The sequence below is a fragment of the Phaenicophaeus curvirostris genome, chromosome 9 (genome assembly GCF_032191515.1).
Source record: "Phaenicophaeus curvirostris isolate KB17595 chromosome 9, BPBGC_Pcur_1.0, whole genome shotgun sequence".
NCBI lineage: Eukaryota > Metazoa > Chordata > Aves > Cuculiformes > Cuculidae > Phaenicophaeus > Phaenicophaeus curvirostris.
The window spans coordinates 9,786,145-9,809,454 of NC_091400.1; the positions used below are offsets into that span (position 1 = coordinate 9,786,145).

General features: G+C 39.8%; 1 protein-coding gene across 1 annotated transcript in view; it reads right to left on the reverse strand.

The window, feature by feature from the left end:
- PDZD8 (PDZ domain containing 8) overlaps positions 1-23,310 on the reverse strand; it is a 52,816-nt gene that overhangs the window by 13,474 nt on the left and 16,032 nt on the right. Inside the window, exons 2-3 of the mRNA XM_069863187.1 lie at positions 19,335-19,457; positions 14,556-14,658 (exon numbers count right to left, since the gene is read on the reverse strand). Of these exons, the coding sequence (XP_069719288.1) occupies positions 14,556-14,658; positions 19,335-19,457 (226 nt within the window). The remainder of the gene's footprint in view (positions 1-14,555; positions 14,659-19,334; positions 19,458-23,310) is intronic.

The following is a 23,310-nucleotide window of genomic DNA, read 5'->3' on the forward strand; positions in this document are numbered from 1 at the left end:
TCTTGCGGCTTTTTTACTAGTCACTTTATACAGCAAGCTAGTGGACCTCATTATTTCCTGTTCTACACTATATCTTATAAAAATCAAAAAATATGTTACGGAATACGATCGTAATTTCATTGTGAAGTGTGTTGCATATTGGATCAAGATCATATTCACAGTAATAATTCATGAAGGCCACAATACTGCAAACGTTAGGCACACATCTGACAGCATCATTACGCATTGTTTGTCTGAAATAAATGTGACAATTCACAGTATGGAAGTTAAGTATCTGCATGTCTGCCCTACAAGGAGCCCTACAAACATTTGACATTAGTGAAATCCAGAACAGGCTTACGGAGCGAAATAAAGAGCTAAATCTTACTTCCCTTACTGTTTCTGCTCACTGCAGCTTCTCTTCTAAGCAGCTATTACTGAAACCTGCACTTTCCACTTGTACAGTGGAAGCAGGTTCTGTGACATGCAAAAAGTAAACTGTTTAGCAATTATCATGAATTGCTGAGGCATTCTGACTAAACAGCAATTACAGGAGCTGAATGGAGGAGTTGAAGACAAACAAGCAGAAAACCTGCATTTAACTTCAAAACGTCACCAGCAGGTAAAACACAGACCTTCAGTTTTACTGGAGCTCTTCTTTGGAGAGCAATTTAATACAAACACCAATGTAGCTCCTCTTTAAGTGCTTACTCACTGACATCCTTTTAGTCTTTATTAAGCCAAATTGTGATGGCTTCCTTTGGCCCCGAAAAAATGGAAAAGATTGATTTCCACCCCCGCTCCCCAATCTTATATTCACCATTTACGTCTTTGACAGAAAACCAGGCTTCCTCCGATACTGCTTAAGAATGGCTCAGTCATCATATAAGCACTTCCTGAAACACTCAGGTAGCCTGATAGCAAATACACCTCCTGTATAAGGACAGGCTGGGAGAGATGGGGTGGTTCAGCCTGAAGAAGAGAAAGGCTCCGGGGAGACCTTACAGCAGCTTCCAGTGTGGAAAGGGGCTCCAGGAAAGCTGAGGAGAGGTTCTTGATCAGGGAGGGCAGAGACAGGACAATGGGGTTTTGTTCCTCTGAGATTAAAGCCAATAAGAGAAAAACATTCCAGTATATACACTAAAAGCAAACCCTCCAGAACAGACAGTAATTACTCATTTATTTTGAGGTGCCTAATTAATAGTGATAAAAACTCCTATTAATCTTCATGTAATAAGTTCCAAATAGAGTCTCAGGTAAAGTTCTTTATAATGGAAATAACATTCATGGGGAAGAGTTTTCTTCTCCACACAGAGAAACTGCTTGACAGTGCTGACTGTCGCACCCAACGGTCCCAACCCCTTGATTACTGGCATGCATATTGCCAACTCAAAATACGAGGAGTTATCATCCACTGTCATTACATTAACAAGCATCATAGATCCCTGTTTCCATGGAGAGAGAACATACAATACTTCTTACTCATTATAACTCTTAGATCTCACTAATGGGCTTAAAAGTCACATTTTAAAGGGCTTAAAAGTTACATTTCTGAAGGAAAAGTGTTGATGGAAAGAATAAATGCATTATTTATAGGCTGATTTTATTCTGCAGCAGAGACGTTTGCTCTAGAGCAGCAGCAATGCCAGCATTCACATCTGGAGCACAGCACATCTACTGGAGCGAGTAGGAGCTTCAAAAATATTTCTCACCTGGGAATTGTCAGCAAAAGGCCAGGATTAGAAACAGAAGCAGAATTGGTGGAAGTGCTGGGTGCTGCCGGGGGCAGCAGCAGGGCTTGGGAGCACGGCAACCCCAGGAGAGGCCAGAGCCACAGGTGCAGCACTGGTGTTCCCGGCTCTCCCCAGCCCATCAGCCTGGCTAACCCCTTACTTGACCCTCAGCTCTAACAGGATTATCAGATTAAGCTCAGTACCAGCACTGAGGAAATCAGTGTCATTTCTTATTAAATATGTGACAGATCTCAATGATTACTTACACGAGTGTGCAAAAAATTGGTAAAAAAGCGTACTCTAACAAACAGAACCTTGTAATTTCAAGTAATACAAATTACACCCTTAGCAATAACACAGTCAAAGAAACAGAAACCTCAACCATACTTAGAATCAAGGTAATTTTACAATCTGAAATATTGTAGGACTTAGGTGAACGCTGTCTGCGATTTCTGTGCTGCATAAACACACCATCTTCTTGACAACTGTTAATATTTCTCATCAATATTAAATGGCTAGAGGGCTATTAAAGAAAAGCACAGCCTGAATTATATCCTGCAAGGCCTGCTAATTTTTCAGACTCCAGCATTCCCACCGAACTGGTTAAACCCAAAGGAACTAAAGCAGATGTAGTGAAATGATTTGTCATAATAACAGCTCTTCAGAGATTAAACCGCAGATCCATCTGTACTAAAGCAAAGTTCTGCTGCACACAACCTCCTGACCCCACCCTTTGTCTGGTGAAACCAGAAAAATCACTCTTCTTCTCAAATTCTATATTACCAAGGCCAGAAGATATGAGGATTTATATCTGTTCTGAATAATTGCTGCAAGGAGGCCAAGGTTTTGTGTATAACAATCTTTAAGTAAAAAGGCAGCCAAATCACACTGAGTTGTTTTCCATTAAGTTCTGGACAAAACAGTGCAAACACACATTTCTCTAACCAGTAAAGATTGCCATGGCTGTATATTTATTCCTGGTTATTTTGTTGCACACATCACATCAAATCAATTTGTTTATGGTTACAGGGCACAAGTCGCTGCCAGGCAGTTGAAACAGCAGCTCGATGTCACCTATAATCAGCAGCACCAAGACGACGGCACACCTAGAAGCCAGATTTTCATACCGTTACTGGTCATCACTTATAAAAATTGCCACAGCTATTAAACTCAAAAAGCCCTTTATGCCAACAGAGTCAAATACTGGCAATTCACTTTGCAGAAGAAATCAATCCCTCGATACATCTGCTTTGCACTTGAGAAATATTCTGGGTTCCACACACAGATGGCTTTGTGATAAATTTGAAGAGTGATTCAAAAACTAAATGTTAGCTGTGAATTGGAATCCACACGCTATCCAACTTAGCTTGACTTCTAGAAAGGCTTCATGAGGATCTGAAGGTCTGAATCTTTCACAGAATCATAGAATGGTTTGGGAGGAGTCTGCGTTGCAGCTTTCTCTGTACAATCAACATGATCATATACTTGCCTAACTACAATACTTGAATTTTCTCCCTTGTAGGTGTAAAGCAGAACTGCTGTAACTACTTAGATAAAGAACTAAATATCCTCCATTTCTAGGCTATGGAAAAGTTTTATTATGATGCTCATCCAAAAAATAAAACAAACAAAAGCCACTTGGCTATGGCACAAAGATTTCTGTTAAACATTTTGAGCCTGGGATTGTGCACTACTACAAAGCTTAGTAACAATTCTGGTGGAACTCACTCCCATAATTTACCTCCTCCCATTATTTCTGGAGACAGCAGGACATCCAGGTTCTCTATAAAACAATTTTAGACCCCAAAGCACTAACGAAGAAACACACAAAAGTGCTAAGAGAAAACAAATATTCTTTCAGAAACACCTTAATAGGTGTTAAAAAGATATAATTACAAGAGGAGTAGGACATTACCCATAAATGGAAGGAAAATTCATTTATTTTGGCTGGTCTTTTTGGGCTCAGGGAAAAAACAAGCACCGATTCCTCAGCCTCCTGTCTTAAGGCAAGTGAAAGAGTGATGAGGAAATTGTGTCAAGCTTAAAAACATCTTCTTTTACTTCAGCACTTGCTATAACTTCACACACTCCAGTCTGACGTTCTATTATTTTTAAATCAGCAACAGATCTTATTGACAGCTGGTGAAATATATGAAAAAAATATCCAGCAAATTTAATAATGCAACATTATTTCCCTCTTCCCCTTCTCTCTCCTGCCACCAGATGCAGGGCTCGCTTGGGACTGCAAGCAGCTGCCCTACCCAGAGAACTTAAAATTCACTCCTTTATTTTAGAAGTGCAAATTAAATATATTTTAAAATTAAATTGTACTGAGTGAGGGATGGGGTAGGACAAGACTGTAAAATGCACATGCATGTAAACAGAGAACGTTCCGAGCTGGAAGGGACCCCTTAAACAGATCTTTCCTGTTTCCTTAGAAGTGGTAAATATTTGTAAGGTGGTAAATATCTTTCTACATACTACAGGGATGGGATTTGTATCAGTTCTAACATCATGACTGATTTATTTCTTTGATTTCTTAAGTATGGAGAATACTTCAGTTTACATAATCTGAATGAACTTTAGCACACAAAATAAATGGAAAATTGCATCCAAAAAGTTGATGAAAACATTCTGCGCAAAATAATTTGAATACTTGATATCAGGCCATGATACTGTACTTTCTTGACCATCATCCAATTATGTCACGGATGCCCCATTCCTGGAGGTGTTCAAGGCCAGGTTGGATGTGGCTTTGAGCACCCTGATCCAGTGGGAGGCGTCCCTGCCCATAGCGGTGGGGGGGTGGAACTGAATGGGCTTTAAGGTCCCTTCCAACCCAAATCATTCTATGATTCATTTGAAGACTTATATAGAAATACTTTACTTTCTGGTAAATCTTGTTTACTTTCATTCTAATTATTGGACATTACTGCAAGATTCTCTCATGTCTTTTTACAAAATTATTTCCACCTATTCTTGAAGTTCTGGAATTAATTACAATTCTTGGTTACCTCAATCGGATGTAACCAAGCCTGTGGTTCCCAATGCACGTCTACACATCAGCTGGCCAGAATCCAAACACCTCTGCTCAAAACAGCAGCCAACAGCCCATTCCTAGTTATTACAAACATATTTTGAGAATCTACGTTATTTCAGATTCTCTTCCAACAACTAAAGCTTCAAAAACTAGTGGAAATAGAAACATTTATCAAACCTGGCAAAAAAGACTTGTTTAAAAAAATAATTCTTTGCTCAAATACTGTTTGCAGGGAGTAAAAATCCATGATAGATGCTCCCATTTTTTGGCTCAGCACCCGCTGCAGCCAGACTGTGGAAATTTAATAAGACAAAAATATTACAGATGTACAATTTTTTCTCCCCAGAAGGTCGGTGAGCTCAAGCATAGCCTCGAAGAAACGTTACAGTGTTTTTAGGCTAAAACTGTCTGGACTCCCTGCAACACAAAATATTCACCCCACCTGAATCCATCCCTATACAAATCCTCCTGACTGGTCCCAGGACTGAATCACTCTTGTTATGAATTACTTGTATTTAACTAGTTGAAGTGAGTTCAGATAGCTCTGCTGCCCTCCCTCCCTGTGGAACAGCACAGTCCATCACATAGTATTTTGTGAGAGGAAAAAATATGATGAGAAAGATGTCGTAAACAACTGGCAGTAAGCAGGGTCCTGAGCAGCTGGAGCCAGTCAAGCCCTGACCTGCTGGAGTCAGCACCAGGTTACACCCAGAAAGCCCTCCTGACCTAAATCATTCTGACTCCAACTGAATAACAAAGCAGATACCTTGCCCCAATACCATTTAAATTGTATTTGGAATATTATATACATATATGAAGAAATGCTTGAAACCAAGCCAATCTTTCTGCTGAAGCCAGCTGTTGAACATTTCTGATGGTCCAACCACATTTCCTGGGAGTCTCTATAATGTACAGTTCACATACATCAATCAGATACTTTAAAGATTCCACACTAGCAAATATTTATGGCCACACTGCTCCCAAGACCTTACAATTCCTTTGACTGCGATGGTAGTACCATTCTTGTTGTACATCTCTGCTCTCTATTTATGCAGCTGAACTCACCACTGCACCTGGTCTCCTGACTGCAACAAGCTAACAGCCATTATTTACTCTCCCTTACTACCATGCCTGCTTTCTCCTTTAATAATTAACAGATATTACATCTGACTGCTGCTTGGAGAACTGGTTTGGGTAAGCAATACAGTTCCTAGCACACAGGGTACTTTCCTTATGGAAGCTTTTAAGGAAATTCTGGCTTGCTGAACTCTTTCCTGAGCACCTTATTTTTTCTTGCCAGCCCAGCCACATAAATAAGCAAGGCCCTCACCTTCCCAAGCTCCCACGCTGATGATGGAGTACAGTGTTTCCTCCTAACACATCCTAGCACATCTCAATGGAGGCCCTTCTTCAGGTCAAAACTGTGTGCCCATGTGCCTGCAACTCAAGCACATTCAGACTGGTTTTGGGACAGCAAGGCCAACCCTACCCATCAACAAACTCCCTTCACCTCTCTCACGTCTCCGTACTTTAACAGGAGAAAAAAAAAAACTCAGGAACATCCTCAAAATTCTCAGCTCAAACACTCAGCACTAGACTTGACTCTACTAAAGTAAAGCAACAGTTCAAAGACCTAACAAATTATTACCAATGCAAGTGTGGCTGCTTTGTTTTAGGCACACAAGAAATCAAGCAACCTAGACTGAAGAACATATTCACCAACACACCATCACTACTGGTTTCTTTCCCAGACTGTGTATTTTCATCTCCACTTATTACAGATTTGAGACCAGTGAAAAATCACTGGTTGGAAAGGAGAAGAGATTACAGTGGAGATGGCCCACACGTTTGTGCTATGAAGTTATGAACACTGTAATCCTCTGCTCACTTCACATGTAGTTCACTTTATTATGTAAAGCGATTGTACACGTAGATTACAAGCTGCTGTACAGCCTGCTCTTAGGATATTCCCAGAGATGCAAGACTTAACTACCAAGGAACCTAGAAACAGATTGCTGCAACTGCTCTGATAAACATCATCTTTGGTGAAAGTAGCCAATTTCTCAGGGCTCATTTACTGTATTTACAAGTTATCTACATTTTTAACATGCGTGGTCAATTCGACAGCCAAGAGACTCCCATTTACATTTCATAGAATTGAAGAGTTCTCAGTCGTTATTACTGCACTTCAAAGTCTATGAACAGGCAAATTCTTTATACTTTGAACCAAGGGATACAGATGGCTGAAGGCAGTAATGGCTAAGAAGTGAAACCTCACCTGTTCTGCGATAACCACAAGCACTTGCCCATTCCCTGAAAATCTGCAGAAACTACAACATAACTTACTTCTCCTGAATTCCAAGATGAACTTCTTGATGATGAACACCTTGTTCATCAACTCAGACAAGTTACCAACGAGCAGACGGCAGTCAGCAAACACCCCTACAACTTTGCCATGTGTCAAACACTGATATGTCCCACACAGAATTTATCCAGTTTTAGGAGAGCATAAGAGCACAAAATGCCAGTACCTCAATATTTCTTAGCAAATATTTTTATTCACAGCACCTCTTCCAAGATTCTTTCTTATCTCCCCAGCTTACTCTGTGTTCATTGTGTTGTTATAACCCAGAAAACACATTTTTAGTCCACAATTAAGCATTCTAACACAGGCTCCCTTCTTAGTTGTCAATCGGTCACCAGTGGAAGACAACAGTGTTCAACGTTCAGCAGTTTACTTGGCCAGGTCTTGCTTTGGTAGGGAAACACTGGGACATCAGTAAATTCATACAAATGCATAAATTTAGTTTCAATCCAATTTTTACTTCCTTAATAGGAACAGATCATAATCTCTCAATCTGAAAAGAAACAAAACTTTAAAAAAGGAAAAATTTAAGGAGAGGGTAGACTTTTATTAAAGTGTTCTGAGAAAACATATTTAAGAAGTAATCTAGAAGGAAAAAGACAAAAAATGACAAACAGCTTATTTTTAATAAGCTCATTTCTTATGAGAATGACAACAGCTTATTTTTCCAAAAGTGGCTGTGGATGTCTGTTTAAGTGAGTCCTCCCCTTCTATACCAGCCACGTGCAGCAGCCTCCAGCCTGAGCTGCTGGCTCATTTGGCTGTAGAATTTTGCAATAGGATGTACAGAATAGTTTAGAAAATCATTCCAGAAATACACCGAATTACCCAGAAACCGCTTTGTTTACTCTGGTCAATAAAACCCTCTTATCTCTCCTACAATGGGCCACACTGTTTATGCAAACAAAGCCTGCTTTCCTGCATCAACCATCTATTTATTTAGCAAGATCAGCTATCACTGTAAATCAATTTCTTTGCAAATGAGAAACACAGCTGCTGTAAAACCTACTTAAAACTCTTTCATACATCCAATATTTGGACATGCAGCAGAATAGATTACAAGAATAAAATGCATCAGCACCACATCTAGTGACACACTAAAACAGCATGCCCATTGTAGCTTTTACACGCGTTCTTTGAAGGAAAAGATGCATGCCCGAGGATGCAGTACACAAGAGACTGAATGAGTCAAGGGAGGGGATCCTCCTCCTCTACTCTGCTCTCCTGAGACCCCACCTGGACTCCTGTGTTCAGTTCCACCATCTCTAACATAAGAAGGATATGGAACTGTTGGAATAGGTCCAGAGGAGGCCACAGACATGACCTGAGGACTGGAGCACCTCTGCTATGAGGACAGGCTGAGATAGTTGGGGTTGTTCAGCATGGAGAAAAGGCTGTAGGGAGACCTTAGAGCAGCCTTCCAGTACTGAGAGGGGCACCAGTAAAGCTGGGGAGGGACTTTTTAGGAGGGTATGGAGCAATAGGTAAAGGCTTTAAATTGGAAGGGGGAAGATTTAGATTAGACATTAGGAAGAAATTCTTCACAACTAGCATGGGGAGACACTGGCACAGGTTGCCCAGAGCAGTGGTGGCTGCCCCATCCCTGGAGGTGTTCAAGGCCAGGTTGGATGGGGCTTTGAGCAATCTGATCCATCGGGAGGTATCCCTGCTCATGACAGCAGGGGTGGAACTGGATGGGCTTTAAGGTCCCTTCCAATACAAGCCATTCTATGATTTATAAACAGACAAGTACCGCCAGGTCAGGCTGCGACTACAACATCTGGTTCTGAACAACTATCTGACTAGACAGGTACCAGGAAAAAAAGCTGTTTGCGTTGTCTGCCCTTTTGTAATGTACATATTCAACAGCCTCTGAGCAGTAAAGATCTACAGTGCATTTTCACAGAAGGTCTTTCATTAAATCACAAAAAGCCTTCTGAAGCCACAAGTCAGAAAGCTTCAATGTTTAGGATGAGACCAAAAAAATCCTGATGGCCTTCAAGTTTATTTGAAAGGCGGATTACAGAACATTATGTAAGGCACAAAGCTCAGGACTATTCCCTGTTGTATTTACAAATATTATCAAATTTTACAAGATCATGAATTTTCATAAAAAGTGACATTTTCAAAAAGCTTCCCTTGCTTTAATCCTCCCTCTTTCTTTTGATAGGATTAAAGGCTGAAATGGCAGGCTGTTCCATAAGCACACTGAAATGCCAACTGTGAGGCATTTAACTCCATGTATTTATAAATTAACGTTTTACAGTTGCTTTAAATTTTGACATTATAGTTTAGTATCTTCAGGCAACTCATTTCAGAAGGTGCCAAATTTGATTTACCTTGTTTCTCATTTTACATTCATATGTTACAGTACTGGAATGCCTTTAAGTTTCCCTAAATCCCTGGTAAAGGCAATTTACCTTTATGAAAGGCTGAGAAATACTGCTTTGTTTTTATAAAGAGGTACCAAACAGCCTGCCTACAGCAATTTCAGTTACTGTTAAATTGACCTATAAAAGGCCATATCCATCAAGACAACCACACCAAAAGAAATGGAGGCTGAGGCTGTGTACGTGCACACAGAATCCTAGAATCGTTTGTTTGGCAAAGACCTTTGAGATTGTAGAGTCCAACCATACCTGTCCACCACTAAACCAGATCCCTGAGCACCCCATCTACCCATCTTTTAAATAGCTCTAGGGATGGTGACTCCACCACTGCCCTGGGGCAGCCTCTGCCAGTGCCCGAGAACCCTTCTGGTAAAGAAACATCTCCTTAGGTCTAATTTGAGCCTGCCTTGGTGCAACTTGAAGCCACATAAACACACACAAATTCACTAACAAAGTGTTACAGTATTGCACCCTGGCCACCCCCTTCATCTAACTCCAGTGCTGACCACAATGTTCAGAACAATCTGGAGAAAACATCATGCAGAATTCCTAAAAAAGTGTTGAGGTGCTTATCTTAATTCCTCAATTCTTTCTATAATTAGACAACTTTGGAGGATATTTGTGTGCTTCTGAGAGAATTGCTGCAGAAGTAAATCTCATGGGCTACTAGACGTGGTGTTATAGATGGACATTTTTGCTTTGCAGAATAAGTAACGCAGTTTCTATATTGCTAATTTAGGATTTACAGAAGGGGTTTCCAAAACAAAGAACCCCACAACCTACAAAAGAGCCCCAGTACTTACTGCCTTTAGGAGTACAAAACAGTGGCCATTCCTACAGTACCTCCTCAGACAATGCATTACTTGAAATCAGAATATAAATGTGTTTCCTCACCTTTCTATTACATTATCTGACTTGATTATTTGAAGATCCGCTATGATTCTCTTGTGCTCCTGAATTTTTAAGAAAAATAAATACTTCAGAGAGAACCTGGGACAGATCAATTTTGTTTTGCAGTCAAGCACCTCTCCCCCATTACTTTGCAATAAAAAGCACACACCATTTAGTGTTTGTAAATGCTTCCTGGGTGTCAGAGCATCAGAAGATACCCATCTCTTTGCAATAGTTTCTACAATTTGTAGAAAACTAATTTATCTGTCAGAAAAATCAGTTCTCAAAGAAAGGCAATAGGACTACCAAGACATCCGGAGCAGTTCATAAGAAACAAGATCATTAGTTTGATACAACTACAGCCTATTAATTCTTCTATGCAGTGCTGGACCCAGAGGAACTTGCCACTCACAGGATGCGAGGCATCCACAAAGCAGTCAAGGTATTACCCAGTCAATGTAAGGGTACTTCAAGCTCTATGTTACTCATACTTCAAAATCATTTCTACTTCCATTCTTCTGCCACTTTTAAGAAAGGCAGACTATATTTTCCTTTTATTCATAGAGCAGCTTCAGTTTCTGCTGAAAAATTGTGTTATTCCTTCAAAACCCTCCATGATGCAGTGGCACAGGTAAAGCCAGCAGCAAGACTCTCACTGAGTGCAACAAGATCAGGGTCCACTCTGAACAGAGGGGCTCCAAGGCAAAACAGAACAACTCTTGGAATCTCTTGGAAGTCATATTGGTGTTCCAGAATGATTTGATAAACAGAAGCCTAAGGCACCTCAATATTAGACACTTCAATAATGCTTGAGATATGTTCAATAACGCACTAGCATCTTTCAAAACCAATTTTGACACCTCATAATGTTCCATAAATAAGATCAGATTAAAGTCTCGCCGAAATTCATTATGAAGTATTAAAACTTGTCTAATCTTTTGTCACTGCCACTAACAATGAAAAGAATGAAAATGCAAGAAAGTATAGAATGTTATGAGAATTTCCCTCAGGAATGCTGTGGGACACACTCTGGATCGGCAGATGCGTTGACGTGCCTGTGTAAGACTTTTTTAAACCAGAACATATCTTTCTACTTTTTACTTCAACTTAGCCTATCACTTCTCCTCCATAGCTTCTGAAATTATTAATTCCAGCAACAGCATCTGAAATAATTATTGTATGTGTAGGCATTAAAAGAAAGATTGAATATTGTATTAGGTATTATGATTACCTGCTTTGTGATTAACATTGCATTAGAGCTAAAAATCATAACTAAATATAAAAGTAAACTGTTTGTTTGGAAAATATCAATGTTTTTTCTTTGTAACTTCCAATTTAACCACTCAGAGTAACTTGCAGAGCTACTCTTTGCTTTTCACCTTACATTCAACAGACACCCCATCCCTGGAGGTGTTCAAGGCCAGGCTGGATGGGGCTTGGAGCCCCTGATCCAGTGGGACGTGTCCCTGCCCATGGCAGGGGGTTTGGAACTAGATGATCTTTAAGGTCTGTTCCAACCTAAACCATTCCATGATTCTATGAAATCATGTAAGTCTCTGCCTTAAGAAATCAGGTTAAATGTTCAAGTTAACTCTGCAAGTTGCTAATTTTCAGTTTCCATATTCTACCACATCAACCTTTCCAGAGCAGCATATTAAAAATCAGTGGCCAAAACTTTGAGATGTCTGAGCAACGTGAATTCTTCACACTGACAGCAGAGCTAGAGATGCAGGAACTCATACCAAGGAGCCTTTGCGCTCTGGCACACTGCGTTCAAACAATGCCTAATGAAGGATTGCAACCCCGATGCATAGAAAATTCTTCCATATACTACAGTCCAGATCTCCAAAAGCTTAAGAAATCTTAAAAAATTGCTATTTCATTTTAGATGCTGGAACAGGAGACAAGTTCCTGAGTATTTCTCTGTAGTTTTAAAAAGGAGCCATTCCACCCTCTATCACTTTAGTCCTGCTGCCATCTGCTGTCACACACACACACTGGTGCTACGCTGTCTGCAGAGTTTTTTCTTCCCTCTTTCATTGCTAGAGCATAAAACAATTGATTCCACTATTGCTACTGAGAATTCTCTAAAAACATGCACAAATTAATCTTTTACAGAGAAGCGTAGTAGCAAATCAGTGCACCATCGCCTTAACTGCAAAAGGATGAACCCTGCAGACCCGCGTGTGGTTTCATACGCAGCTCATCTCAACAAAGGATCATTCACATGAGAAAGTATTAGCACAATTGGGTCCATATCCTGATATTGTTTGGGTTTTTTGTGCGTGACGTTTATCTGTTGGCAATATTGAAGTATTTATTACTATCGGGAAAGTGTTAAGGCTATGAACTGCCCAGGCTGTGAAGGCTGAATTGCTCCTACCTTATCCTTACTTGATCACGTGAAGAGGCTTAAACCTTTAGATTCAAACAAACTAGGAAAAGCTAAGCAAAATTTAAAACCACTGCATAAAACAGATTTTCAGACGTTCTTATTTAATGAATTACTCAAATTACCTCCTACCTAGTACTTCAATGAAGTCTAGCAACCTCCAGAGTTCAGCAAGCTCAGCAACCCCTCTGAGGGCTCCAGGAACGCTTTACGCCAGCACCAATGTGATTAACTAGCTGAAGCTGCTGCCATCCCACCCTTCTTTCTCCATTCCACCAGCACTGGAGCTATCACGCAGGAAACCAACTCAGGGAGCTGACACAGAGAACTTGCAATCACAAACACTGCTGGATGCCTTAGGTGCAGGTAGAGAGGCACCAAGACAGAGTTAACTCAGGAGAATGGGGTCCTGAGCTGCTACCAGTTTCTGTGATGTCCACAGCTGAACCACACTCTGGGAACATTCTCTCTTGTTTCAGTCTGCACTGCAGGTGCATGCTCCCCGCTTGTCATTTCCATGCTGCACTCAAAGCTCATTGCCACCCAGCCTTAAGGGTTCCTAAGAGAGGACAGATGAACCTCTACCCTCTCTTCAAGTTTTTCACTTGACTAAGAATACAGCAGCTAAGACAAAAAAAGGCTTTGTGTCTGCCATTCAACCACGCATCCTTCTGGCAAAATATCATACCCAGTAAGCTGACAAGTATCACAGCATTTGTCACAAGGGGCTTTAAAAACAATGCAAAGTTGAATTTAATTGCAGAAACCAAATGAGATGCTGAAATTCTGGATTCTTACTGCTCCAGTGGAGAAACGAGGCTGGTCTCAAAGCGTAACTCCAGTCAGATATAATAAAGACACAGGGTTTAAGCTAGTTGCACAGAGATGGTAAATGCAGGACACTGATTTTTGTCCCAGTGATTTCTTTGCATGAAACCAATTGTTAACACAAAATATTTTTCAAGCTTCTGGGTTCTTTTTTCAATAAGTACATTACTTATTGCTCAGCATAAGCCAAATTCAATTTGATGACTAGCACAATATCACTCTAATGTGAAACTGAAAGACTTTCTTACACTGCCCCTCTTGTTTGAAGAGCAAAAAAGAAAGGTAACTCACCCTCACGCATACACAAAAAGAAAGGCAATTTAAAGGCTGTGTGCTGCCAAACTCATATTACCAAATACGATAATTAGTAAAAGACTAGCTCACAATACCATCATGATTACTACTTCCCATATTTGCAGACACTCGCCTTTAGCAAGAAGTATTTGTCTTTAGCAAAGTTGGATTCCTATGATCAATGTTAGAAATTTATGGCAATTGCCTGCATTGTCACAAAATGCAGGGAAAAAGGAGAAAGTCATCTCATCAGCATCCTCTGAGCACACCTGTCTTCACTCACACCACAAGGGAAAACACCACCAGCCAGCAACAGGCAGGTGAATCTTACTCACTGTCTTCTAAACACTGCCCTACCCAAACACAGCAGCACTATAAAAATACATTTTATACCATGCTTCTTTTAATGCAGATGGACAGGTGACAAAATAATCAAGCCAGGTTGATGAACATGATGTTATCCACATGTGGCAGTTTGACAGTGAAATACTTTGGATTAAAAAGTAAAGAACTGCTCTGTTCTGTTTAGAGTTTTTTCCTGCAATACCATCCATTTGGCTTTGCCCAAAGACACATTCTTTCTAGACAATGTATTCAGAGCATAAGACATACTGCAATGTGCAAAAATTATACCCTTTTTTACCGTTTTAATTGAACTTCTTGATTTTTCTTCCCAAACACTGCTGCTCAGCTCCATTGTGCAGTGGACATTTGTTTCTGTTTCATACGATTCAAATATGAGTAATCTGAAATAGAAAAGTAAGAATTTCTTATAGTAAAAATTGTAATGCCATTAAACATACCCTATCTATCTCATTAAACTCATCATTCCTCATTTATACACTATTATTATAATCAAAGTGTACATACAGAGAACCCCACACAGAGAAGATTCCACAGGCACAGCTTTACTCCAAAGGAAAGACACTGCCACCCTCTAGTGGAAGAACTCCACAAATATCAAATGTAACTCAATTATTAGCTAGGTGGGTTTTTTTGGTTGGTTTTTTTTACTTTTCCTATTGTGTTTCCCTTTCTCTTTTCTTTTTTTAAATAAAATACTCAATGGGCAGATAAGTATTTTTCCATAAAATAACTTTTATATTTTAAAAAACAGCCACAAGAGTCTTCCATTCTAGTCTTAAACTTCACAATATGCTGCAGAGATCATTACTGTAGATGAAAGTCTTAGTTTCCTACTGCTTATGTTTCTACTTAACTATACTGTAGTCCTCTCATATCCATAAACTTTTATAACATTCATAACACCAGAGAGTGGTTCTTCAGGCATGACACCCTATTCGAGAAGGCTATAAAGCTCTTCAGGTCCTATAAAAGACAAAACAGTAATCTCTAGGCAATAGAACAGCAACATAGTTGTACACAGCTGATCTCACAGTAGCTAGAAGCAGATAAATACTTTGAAATAAAAACTGCAAACAAATATTACTCTGATTTCAAAGATTTTAATTCCCCCCCAAAACGTTAAATTCTCATTTTAAAAGGACAGTTTCTAAGCTTTCACCCAGAGGATCTTATTTGTGACTGGGAAGTGTTACATAACTCTTCAGATGACACAGACAAAAGCTGTCAGAAAAACACACCCATTCGCTCCATCTTGAAGTTGTTAAATGTTTCTAGGTTAAATATTTACAATCAAAAAGTGCCTCACCTTCCAGATGTGCAGATATAGAGCAAACATACATTGAAGATTAAGATAAGCTATTGTAAACAACTTTTACCAACAGTTAGAATGGATAAAATTGAACCAGTCCCAAAGGAAAAACGCCTCTGTGGCTACAACAGCTCTCCAGCTTGCACGGCACAAGTAGATGTAAAGCAATACTTCTTTTCTCTGTCTCTCTGTGAAGAACCCTGGTTTGTGTTGATACCAGTTCATTAAAGGTTCTCCACAGCTGGCCACTAGTTGCATACATTCCTTATTCTGGTCACCTCACTTCACAGAAGACTTGAAGGGAAGGGAGGTGTGAACAGTTATCCTCAAAGAGGACACAGGGTGGTAGAAATTCTCCCCCTGGCTTTGCAGAAGACAGGGAAGCAGAGCGAGACAGGGAAACGGGAGGAAGCAGACAATGAAGCTGATAGACCAAAATCACAGTTACTCAATGCAGTTAGAGAGAGAAAGAGACAGACATGCTGCAGGAAATGTTCCAGGAGTACTTACCGTCCCTCTAAACCATCAGTACAGCAAGCTATTTAGCTGCTTTGTACTGATGACAGCTCAGTGAGAAGAACAAGGACAGGAGGTGTCTCACAACAGGAAGAAAATGAAATTTTCAGCCAGAATTGTCTCTCAGAAAACAATTAACCATAATGATATTTCACCTTACATTAGGTTACTAACACCCAGCTTGAAGAAAGGCACTGGCAAGACAACGAAGCTACACACTTGAACTTTAAAGAGCAGCACTGGTCTGAGGATGCTTCAGGCTGGAGTCTTTCTGAAATTGGGAACTGAATTCCAAACAAAGGGGAAATTTTACTTGCTACAACACCAAGGAAGTGTTTGTTTGAATAATACCCACACCAGCACACAAACAGAGGTACTGTATTCTGTAATGCAGCTGCAGATAAAAACTGACATTAGGACTGCATCACAACTCACCCAAACCACCTGGACTTTAAGGAGTTAACTATACCATACAGACACAAGATTTATAAATCAGTATGAAAGGGTGTAAGAAGAATACCCTAAAAGATACTCGGCTACAATTAAATCAGTAAGGAATTGTGATTAAATTACCACCTGAGTAATTAAAATATGCATCCAGAAAGTGAATTTCAATTCTTTCCCTACTTCTAAAAGGGATGGTTCCCTGCAGCAAGGGAGCGTGAAGTAACAAAGTGATTCAACAGCAGCTATGGGTATGAGAACAGGTTTTTGTAGCTGTCCTGCTTTCCAGGGTGAGAGCTACAAGGACATTAGGATACAAAGCATGTGCCCTCTGATACAGGGCAACAGAAGCATGTGGTGGCTGTGGTCACCTCAATGCTTGAGCCAAGCTAAGAACTTTAGCAAGCCTTTATTGTCTTCCAGAAAGCAGGATGTAATATTAGGCTATCAAGTTTCCTGCTTTTTGTGGGATGACGCCACTGATCTGATGCAGTACTGATCTGCAAATCCAACAAGAATCCAGTATGTGCAGGCGAAGTACACACCAGCCTTTAGTAACATGCTGTGTATTATCAAGTACTTACAAGCAAGCTGAATTTTTCCTTTACAATCCTTTCCTAATCTTTAAATTTGAGCTGTGGTCTCTCTGTACGCAAGTACTTTAGAAGATGAAGTAAGCAGAACATTTCCTAAACGTTAAGAATGTCAAAAGTAGATTCAATATTCACACACTTAAAGGTGCCACTGCCACACACTGAAGTCCTCTTAGACAAAAAGGAAAGGAACCCATAAAACTCTCTGTTTGACAAGGCAGTCCCAGGTACTCTCTATGGTATTTCATTAAATAACTACCTTAGGAAATGTCCATATCCACAAAGGTTATCTACTGAAACAAACGCTCATTTAGTTGTTTTGGAAGAGCATTCTCACTGTCTATAATCAGTTCATAGGCTTTAAGCCTTTCTTCATAGTATCTTTTTAAAAAAATTAATGCTGCAAGACTTAATAGCACATAGTTTTGTTCTCCTATGTTCCTTAAAAAAATTAAGGGTATGACAGATATCAGCATTTTTGCAACGATTGAGTTCTGTGAGAGCATTTCACTTACATTTTCAACAGGTCAGACAAAAATCTGCAAAACATATCCCTTATTATTTACACCAAAGTTCCCATTCTTTCATTAATTTAATATTTTAAATGCACAAAGTTGAGTTTTTCTTTCAGCAGCATAGCAGAAAGGGAATTTATATGGTCAAGCCTCATCAATACATTTGGGTGCCAAGTAAGCAAGAACCTCCACACAGAGGGGGATGACTCCGCGGGCAGCAGTTGGAAGCTTAGTTCAAAAAGAAATTGGACACCTGGAAGAGCTGAGGAACTTCTATGGGACCCAGAGGCAGGCATTTAGATTGAGAGTGTTTTGTTGCAAAATTCCAAGCTGCATAAAACACTCGGATTAATTCAGACCTGAAGCTTAGAAAGCAAGCAACTGCATCCTCTCTCAGCCATCTGATAAGCATCTGTGACAGCTGAAGATACAGAGAGGTCGGATGGCAATTTCAGACTGAGCAATCTGGCTTCTTAAAGGCAGCAGAAAGAAACGCAACAGCAGTGATGTCCCAGCAATGTTGCACAGTGTTTCAGGCTCATTCTGAGAGTGTTTAAAAATACTTTCAAAACCTAAAATACCTTAACTGCACACAAGTTAAGATGGTTATTTTGGGCTCTCTCATAGGAAAAATGAGGATGCTACTGAACCAGAACTGGAGGCTGCCTAGAAAGAGAGATCGTGAGCTCAGTACAGGTAAGGAGGAAATGTTTCTCACAGCCAAGGAGTACAGAGTCATCGAGTGTTCTTGGATCATTCACACAAAGTGTTATCACAAAGCCAGGGAGACAGGTAGGCAGCAGTGTTATCACAATAAATCCCTGCTGTGGCCCACAATCTTTAGAAGCAGAGGAATATTTTCTGTGAATCCCTAGCACTGACAAACCACATTAGTGCATCAAATACAAGGCAAATAGTTGTACTGGGCTACAGAGAAGTGCAAAAAGGAGCTCATAAAACTATACAAGCAATGAAAAGTAGAGGTTAAAAGAATAAATCTTGCTGCAAAACAAGAGTTTAGTTCATAAAGAGCAGAAAGGCACATGAATGGATCAAAGCCTCAGAGCTACTAGGGGAAGATTTAACATAAACCAAGAACTAAGAGGTCTGACAAAAAAAAAAAAAAAAAAAATCCAACTGCTTAAACACCTTTTCCCCAGCTTTAAAAAGAATTATTTTCTCTCCCATGAACATAGGAAGTAGATTTCATTTCTTTCAATTCTTTTGTTGAAGACAAAGACAATAAATAGTGCCTTATAAAAGTTAGTTGGATTAATGTAAGACTGAATGAAACAATTACTTCCCTTTGCTTACAACATAACACAATAGGATAATTACAACATTTAATACTGTTCTGGAAAGATTCAGAATTTCGTGTGGCAAAACAACACACCCCTCCCCGCCAAAAAGGAGGCACAGATTAGCTTGCAAACAGGCAAAAGTCAAACGAAAGGCAAATGCATGTGCCCAGAGACAACGCAGAAGGACCTGAGAAACTTCCTGCAACTTTGGTTTGTTTTTGCTTTAAAAAGAATATATATATTTCTTGATCAGAGTTTACTCACTTACAACCCCAAAGCTGCAACTACTTGAATCACAACAGGACTGTAGCTGTAATTACTACATAATTAAATACATGTACTTGCTTAGTCAGAAGTGAGCAAGACTGCAAAACCTACCTCGCACATTCAATTAACGTGACTCTTAATCGACCTTCTTGCAATAGCAAATCCTGTATACAGATGTCTCTGTCTTCATATTCATCAGGTGGCATGACTTGAAATGGAAAAAATGGCTTGAATCTGAAAAATACAGAACAAATTCATCTCAATTCAAGTGATGTAAACAGCATTAACACAGAAATAAAGAGAAAGGAAAAAAGGATTACAATATACCTTTAATACTCCTAAAGAGAAATACTGCCATTCCTACATAGTCATTGGTCAAAAAGAACAAGTAGAAGCTACTAAAGCTTTCTGAATGCAGACAGTGATATAAATATACACAAAGATAGCTTCACAGGAATACACTGAGTTATACTTACTTACCAGCACAGATAACTCTGAGAAAATGGGAAGCTGATCAAATCACAGAATATGACTGCATATGGGATTTAACACAGTCCTTTTGCAGTAAATATCTTGACAGGTCTTTAAGTTCATCTGCATAAAACATCACAGCGTTGAAAGGTGAAAATACACTAAGACCTTAAAGCGTAAAATGTTACGACATGGGGCCTGGTGGTAAAATGTTACTTCGAGGGCTGGTGGATCCTGATGAACAGTCCCTTCAATTACACAGACCGATACTTCTCTCCTTCTGTGATAAACATTTGGGTGCTCCTTTCAAAGGGTCTTCTTGAATTAAAACAAATATATTCTAAAGGCATTCTAAATATTTGCCCTGGAGCTTTATCTCCGTCCTCACAGCATGTGATTCACAGGAAGAGCAGTTCATGTCTAAAATACTATGTTTTACACACGTTATCTCACTCCATAATTCTCTCTCTGATTAGAATATGCGGAGTTTTAAATATTGATTTTGTTTTGAAGTGATAGCGCTTCAGCGTTGGACACAGCCGAGATCTGAGGAGAGGAAAGAGAGGGAGCGGCTGCCCCATCCCATGGCAGACACACACACGTGATCCTAACAGCAAGAGCCACAACACTGCAAAGGGAAAGGTACTGTGGAATCTACACTGGCTGTCATATGAAATATTTGGAAAAGCACTTGCAGGGTATTTCTTCTTTCTGTTTTTATTGATTGCTTGTGTCCTAGCACTGCCCTGCACCTTGGTTTCCATCTGCTGCCACTGACACCACCTCTCAAGAGATGATCTCTGCTGGGAAGACTTACAAACAGCAGACCACGAGCACCACTGCCTGCGGGATGGATCTGCCATTTCACGAGAAAGGAGCCTTTCATAAGTACTGTTTGCTCAATCAGAGGCATCTGCTTGTCACATTCAGGGATCGCAATCTGTTCAGGAAATAGTCGCATGGATCTGAGCTGAGGAGGTTCAGAAATCCAAATCCATAACTGTGTGTCCGTGAGCTGTCGGCACATACTCTGGGAGGGAGCTCAGTGCTCCAATTCAAGACACTTCATTTCTGTATGAGAATTGGGCTCAGACAGAGCCGTAAGGCAGACATTCCTTTTGTTCTCCTTGTGAATAAACGAAACTCACCACTCCAGCTATTTTCCTGAAACTCAACTTCTAACTTTAATTTGGTTCCAAGTTTCCGCCTCATTAACTCCTCTAGGAAGGAAACTTCTGAAATTGGTCAAGTGAAAAAAAAAATCAATTTTAAATACTTCGTTCCTTTCTTTTTGTTTTTAAAAGTCAGTGTATGAGAAATAGAAAGCTGTTAAATCACACTGGCTATGGTTTAGGCTTACAAGTATACCATAAATAACCAACAGAAAATACACCTTGTGCCTTTACTATCTGGTCCAATATTTTACGCGTAATCTTCCTTTATCATTCTTGAATTATCAAAGAAATTGTAAGCATCACAAGGGCAGGGAAAATATCACCAAGACAACACCATTCTTTTCACTCTACAAAACACTAGCACACTGGAAAATGATGCTAAGTTTTGAGTGAATAAATACTCCTAGGTTTGGGGTTTTTTCAGCCCAAATAAACAACTTTTCATTTCATCCCAACAACTGCCCATACAACTTCTCCAAAACCTATTAGAGAAAAGCCCTCTCTCAACGGGAACCTGTAACTAATGACCACCCATCAGGAGCCTCACTGAGGTACTGCAATAGGATTTCTGGGCAGGAGGAACAGACAGAAAGAGGATTCAGGAGGTTTGAATTTCTCTAAATGCCAGGCTTTGAAGTGTTAGCATTGATAACATCTTTCCCTTATACACACACACCATAAAACAGCCTGCAGGCTATTTAACACAAATACAAACCTGGACAAACCTATTATCAATAGAAATAAGAACAAAAAATCAAAACAAGAGACTAAACTACTCCAGTAATGAGTCAGATGCATCTACATACACATTCAAACCAAAACCATCATTTCTCGAGCAACTTCAGAACAAAGCATAAAGCACAGCACACACTGCTATCTTCTGCTGCAGCACAGAGTAATGAAACAATCCTCAGAACAAGCCTTTTTCTTGGCTGAAATTTACTAGAACTTTTATTTCTATTCTCAAAAGAGACTTTTTGAATTAATACAACAATGAATTAAAACAGGAAAAAAAAATCAAAGATGCAGTTATATACAATAATACACAAGGCACTTAAATTTGTATGCTGGACTTGGTGCCACACTGGTTAAATTTTCCACAAACATAGGATTAAAAAGCAGTCTGAATATTGTTTTTCATTTACAACAAATGCTTACGCTCACATTCTTACCACTGCAACTAACGTGCAAGATCCTTAGCCAAAAAAATAACATGCTACCTAGTTCCACTGGCAGCAGCAACATACAAAGAGCAACAAATCCCACATTAATTGCACACAGAACGTATCTATTTAAGGTCATTCACTGGTGTAGTTTGTACGTTTCCAAAATTAAACAAATTACTATTTCAGGCAGATTTTAATTATGTATTAGGTAAGTGAACCGTTGACAAACTACTTCAGTCCAAATTTATTTGGAAAGATTTTCCTATGGGAACCGGTGAACAGACACAGACAGCAACAGTCGGGAACACAGCAAGACTCTACGCTTGTGTTGTAAAACCAGCAGCAATCCATGCACATTCACCAAGTTAAGCATCACAGGTTCTCCTGTCTGTTAACTTGTGGTAAGGAAAGCCTGCGAGCTACCCTACCTTCTAAAAACACAGCCACATATAACAAAGGGCACTGAGGATCGTGTTCTTGCAGAGCGATCCCTGCCGCAATTGTTTTCTTCCTAGGAGGAGCGCAGCACAACAGCGACAGATGTTCTCTCAGCAGAGAAACTACACTACCCATCTCTGCAACGTTTAATTTTCCTGCTTGAAAACAGTCGTATCACCAGATGAAACGTAATTGTCAATTTTATTTCATAAATTATTTACAGTAGGGAGAACAAAACATGCTTTTAATATGAAAGCAAAGCTGTATTCCACCGCATTAAAGCGCCAAGAGTCAGCTTTTAGCTAATACTGCCACTAGCACAATTCAGTGAGAGAAACAAGAGACAAACTTGATTGCCAAGCTCTGCTGACTGTGGTACCTTCAGCAATTCAGCACCTTCCTGTCCCAAACCTTCCTATGTAAAGGAGACGGTTTCCATCATTCTGGGTTCATTATTACAATGTAGAACTTACTAGATACTTTGTGTTACTTGCTGTAACTTCTGTAATAGCTTAAAGAGTGTATTTTGCTACTCTCTAACATTCAGCCCATCTTTAAAGAGCCACAGTTCTTTAATAAATGCCATAAAGAAACTCAGCACATAGCCGAAGAAAGAAAGAAAAAAGATCATGAAAGCCCATCAGTAAGCTTCCATTCACAAAGGCTGTAAAGAAGCCTCCACCACAAAGTAAAAGCCTCAGTGAATCTCAGCTGGTCTCTGCCCCCATCACAGCAGCCACCCCAGGCTCTGGTCAGTTCTGGAGGGTTGCTCCTGTGAATTCAGGGCTCTTTGCAAACTCTGAATAAGATAAAACCAGTATTTTCTGTTTTAAAGGC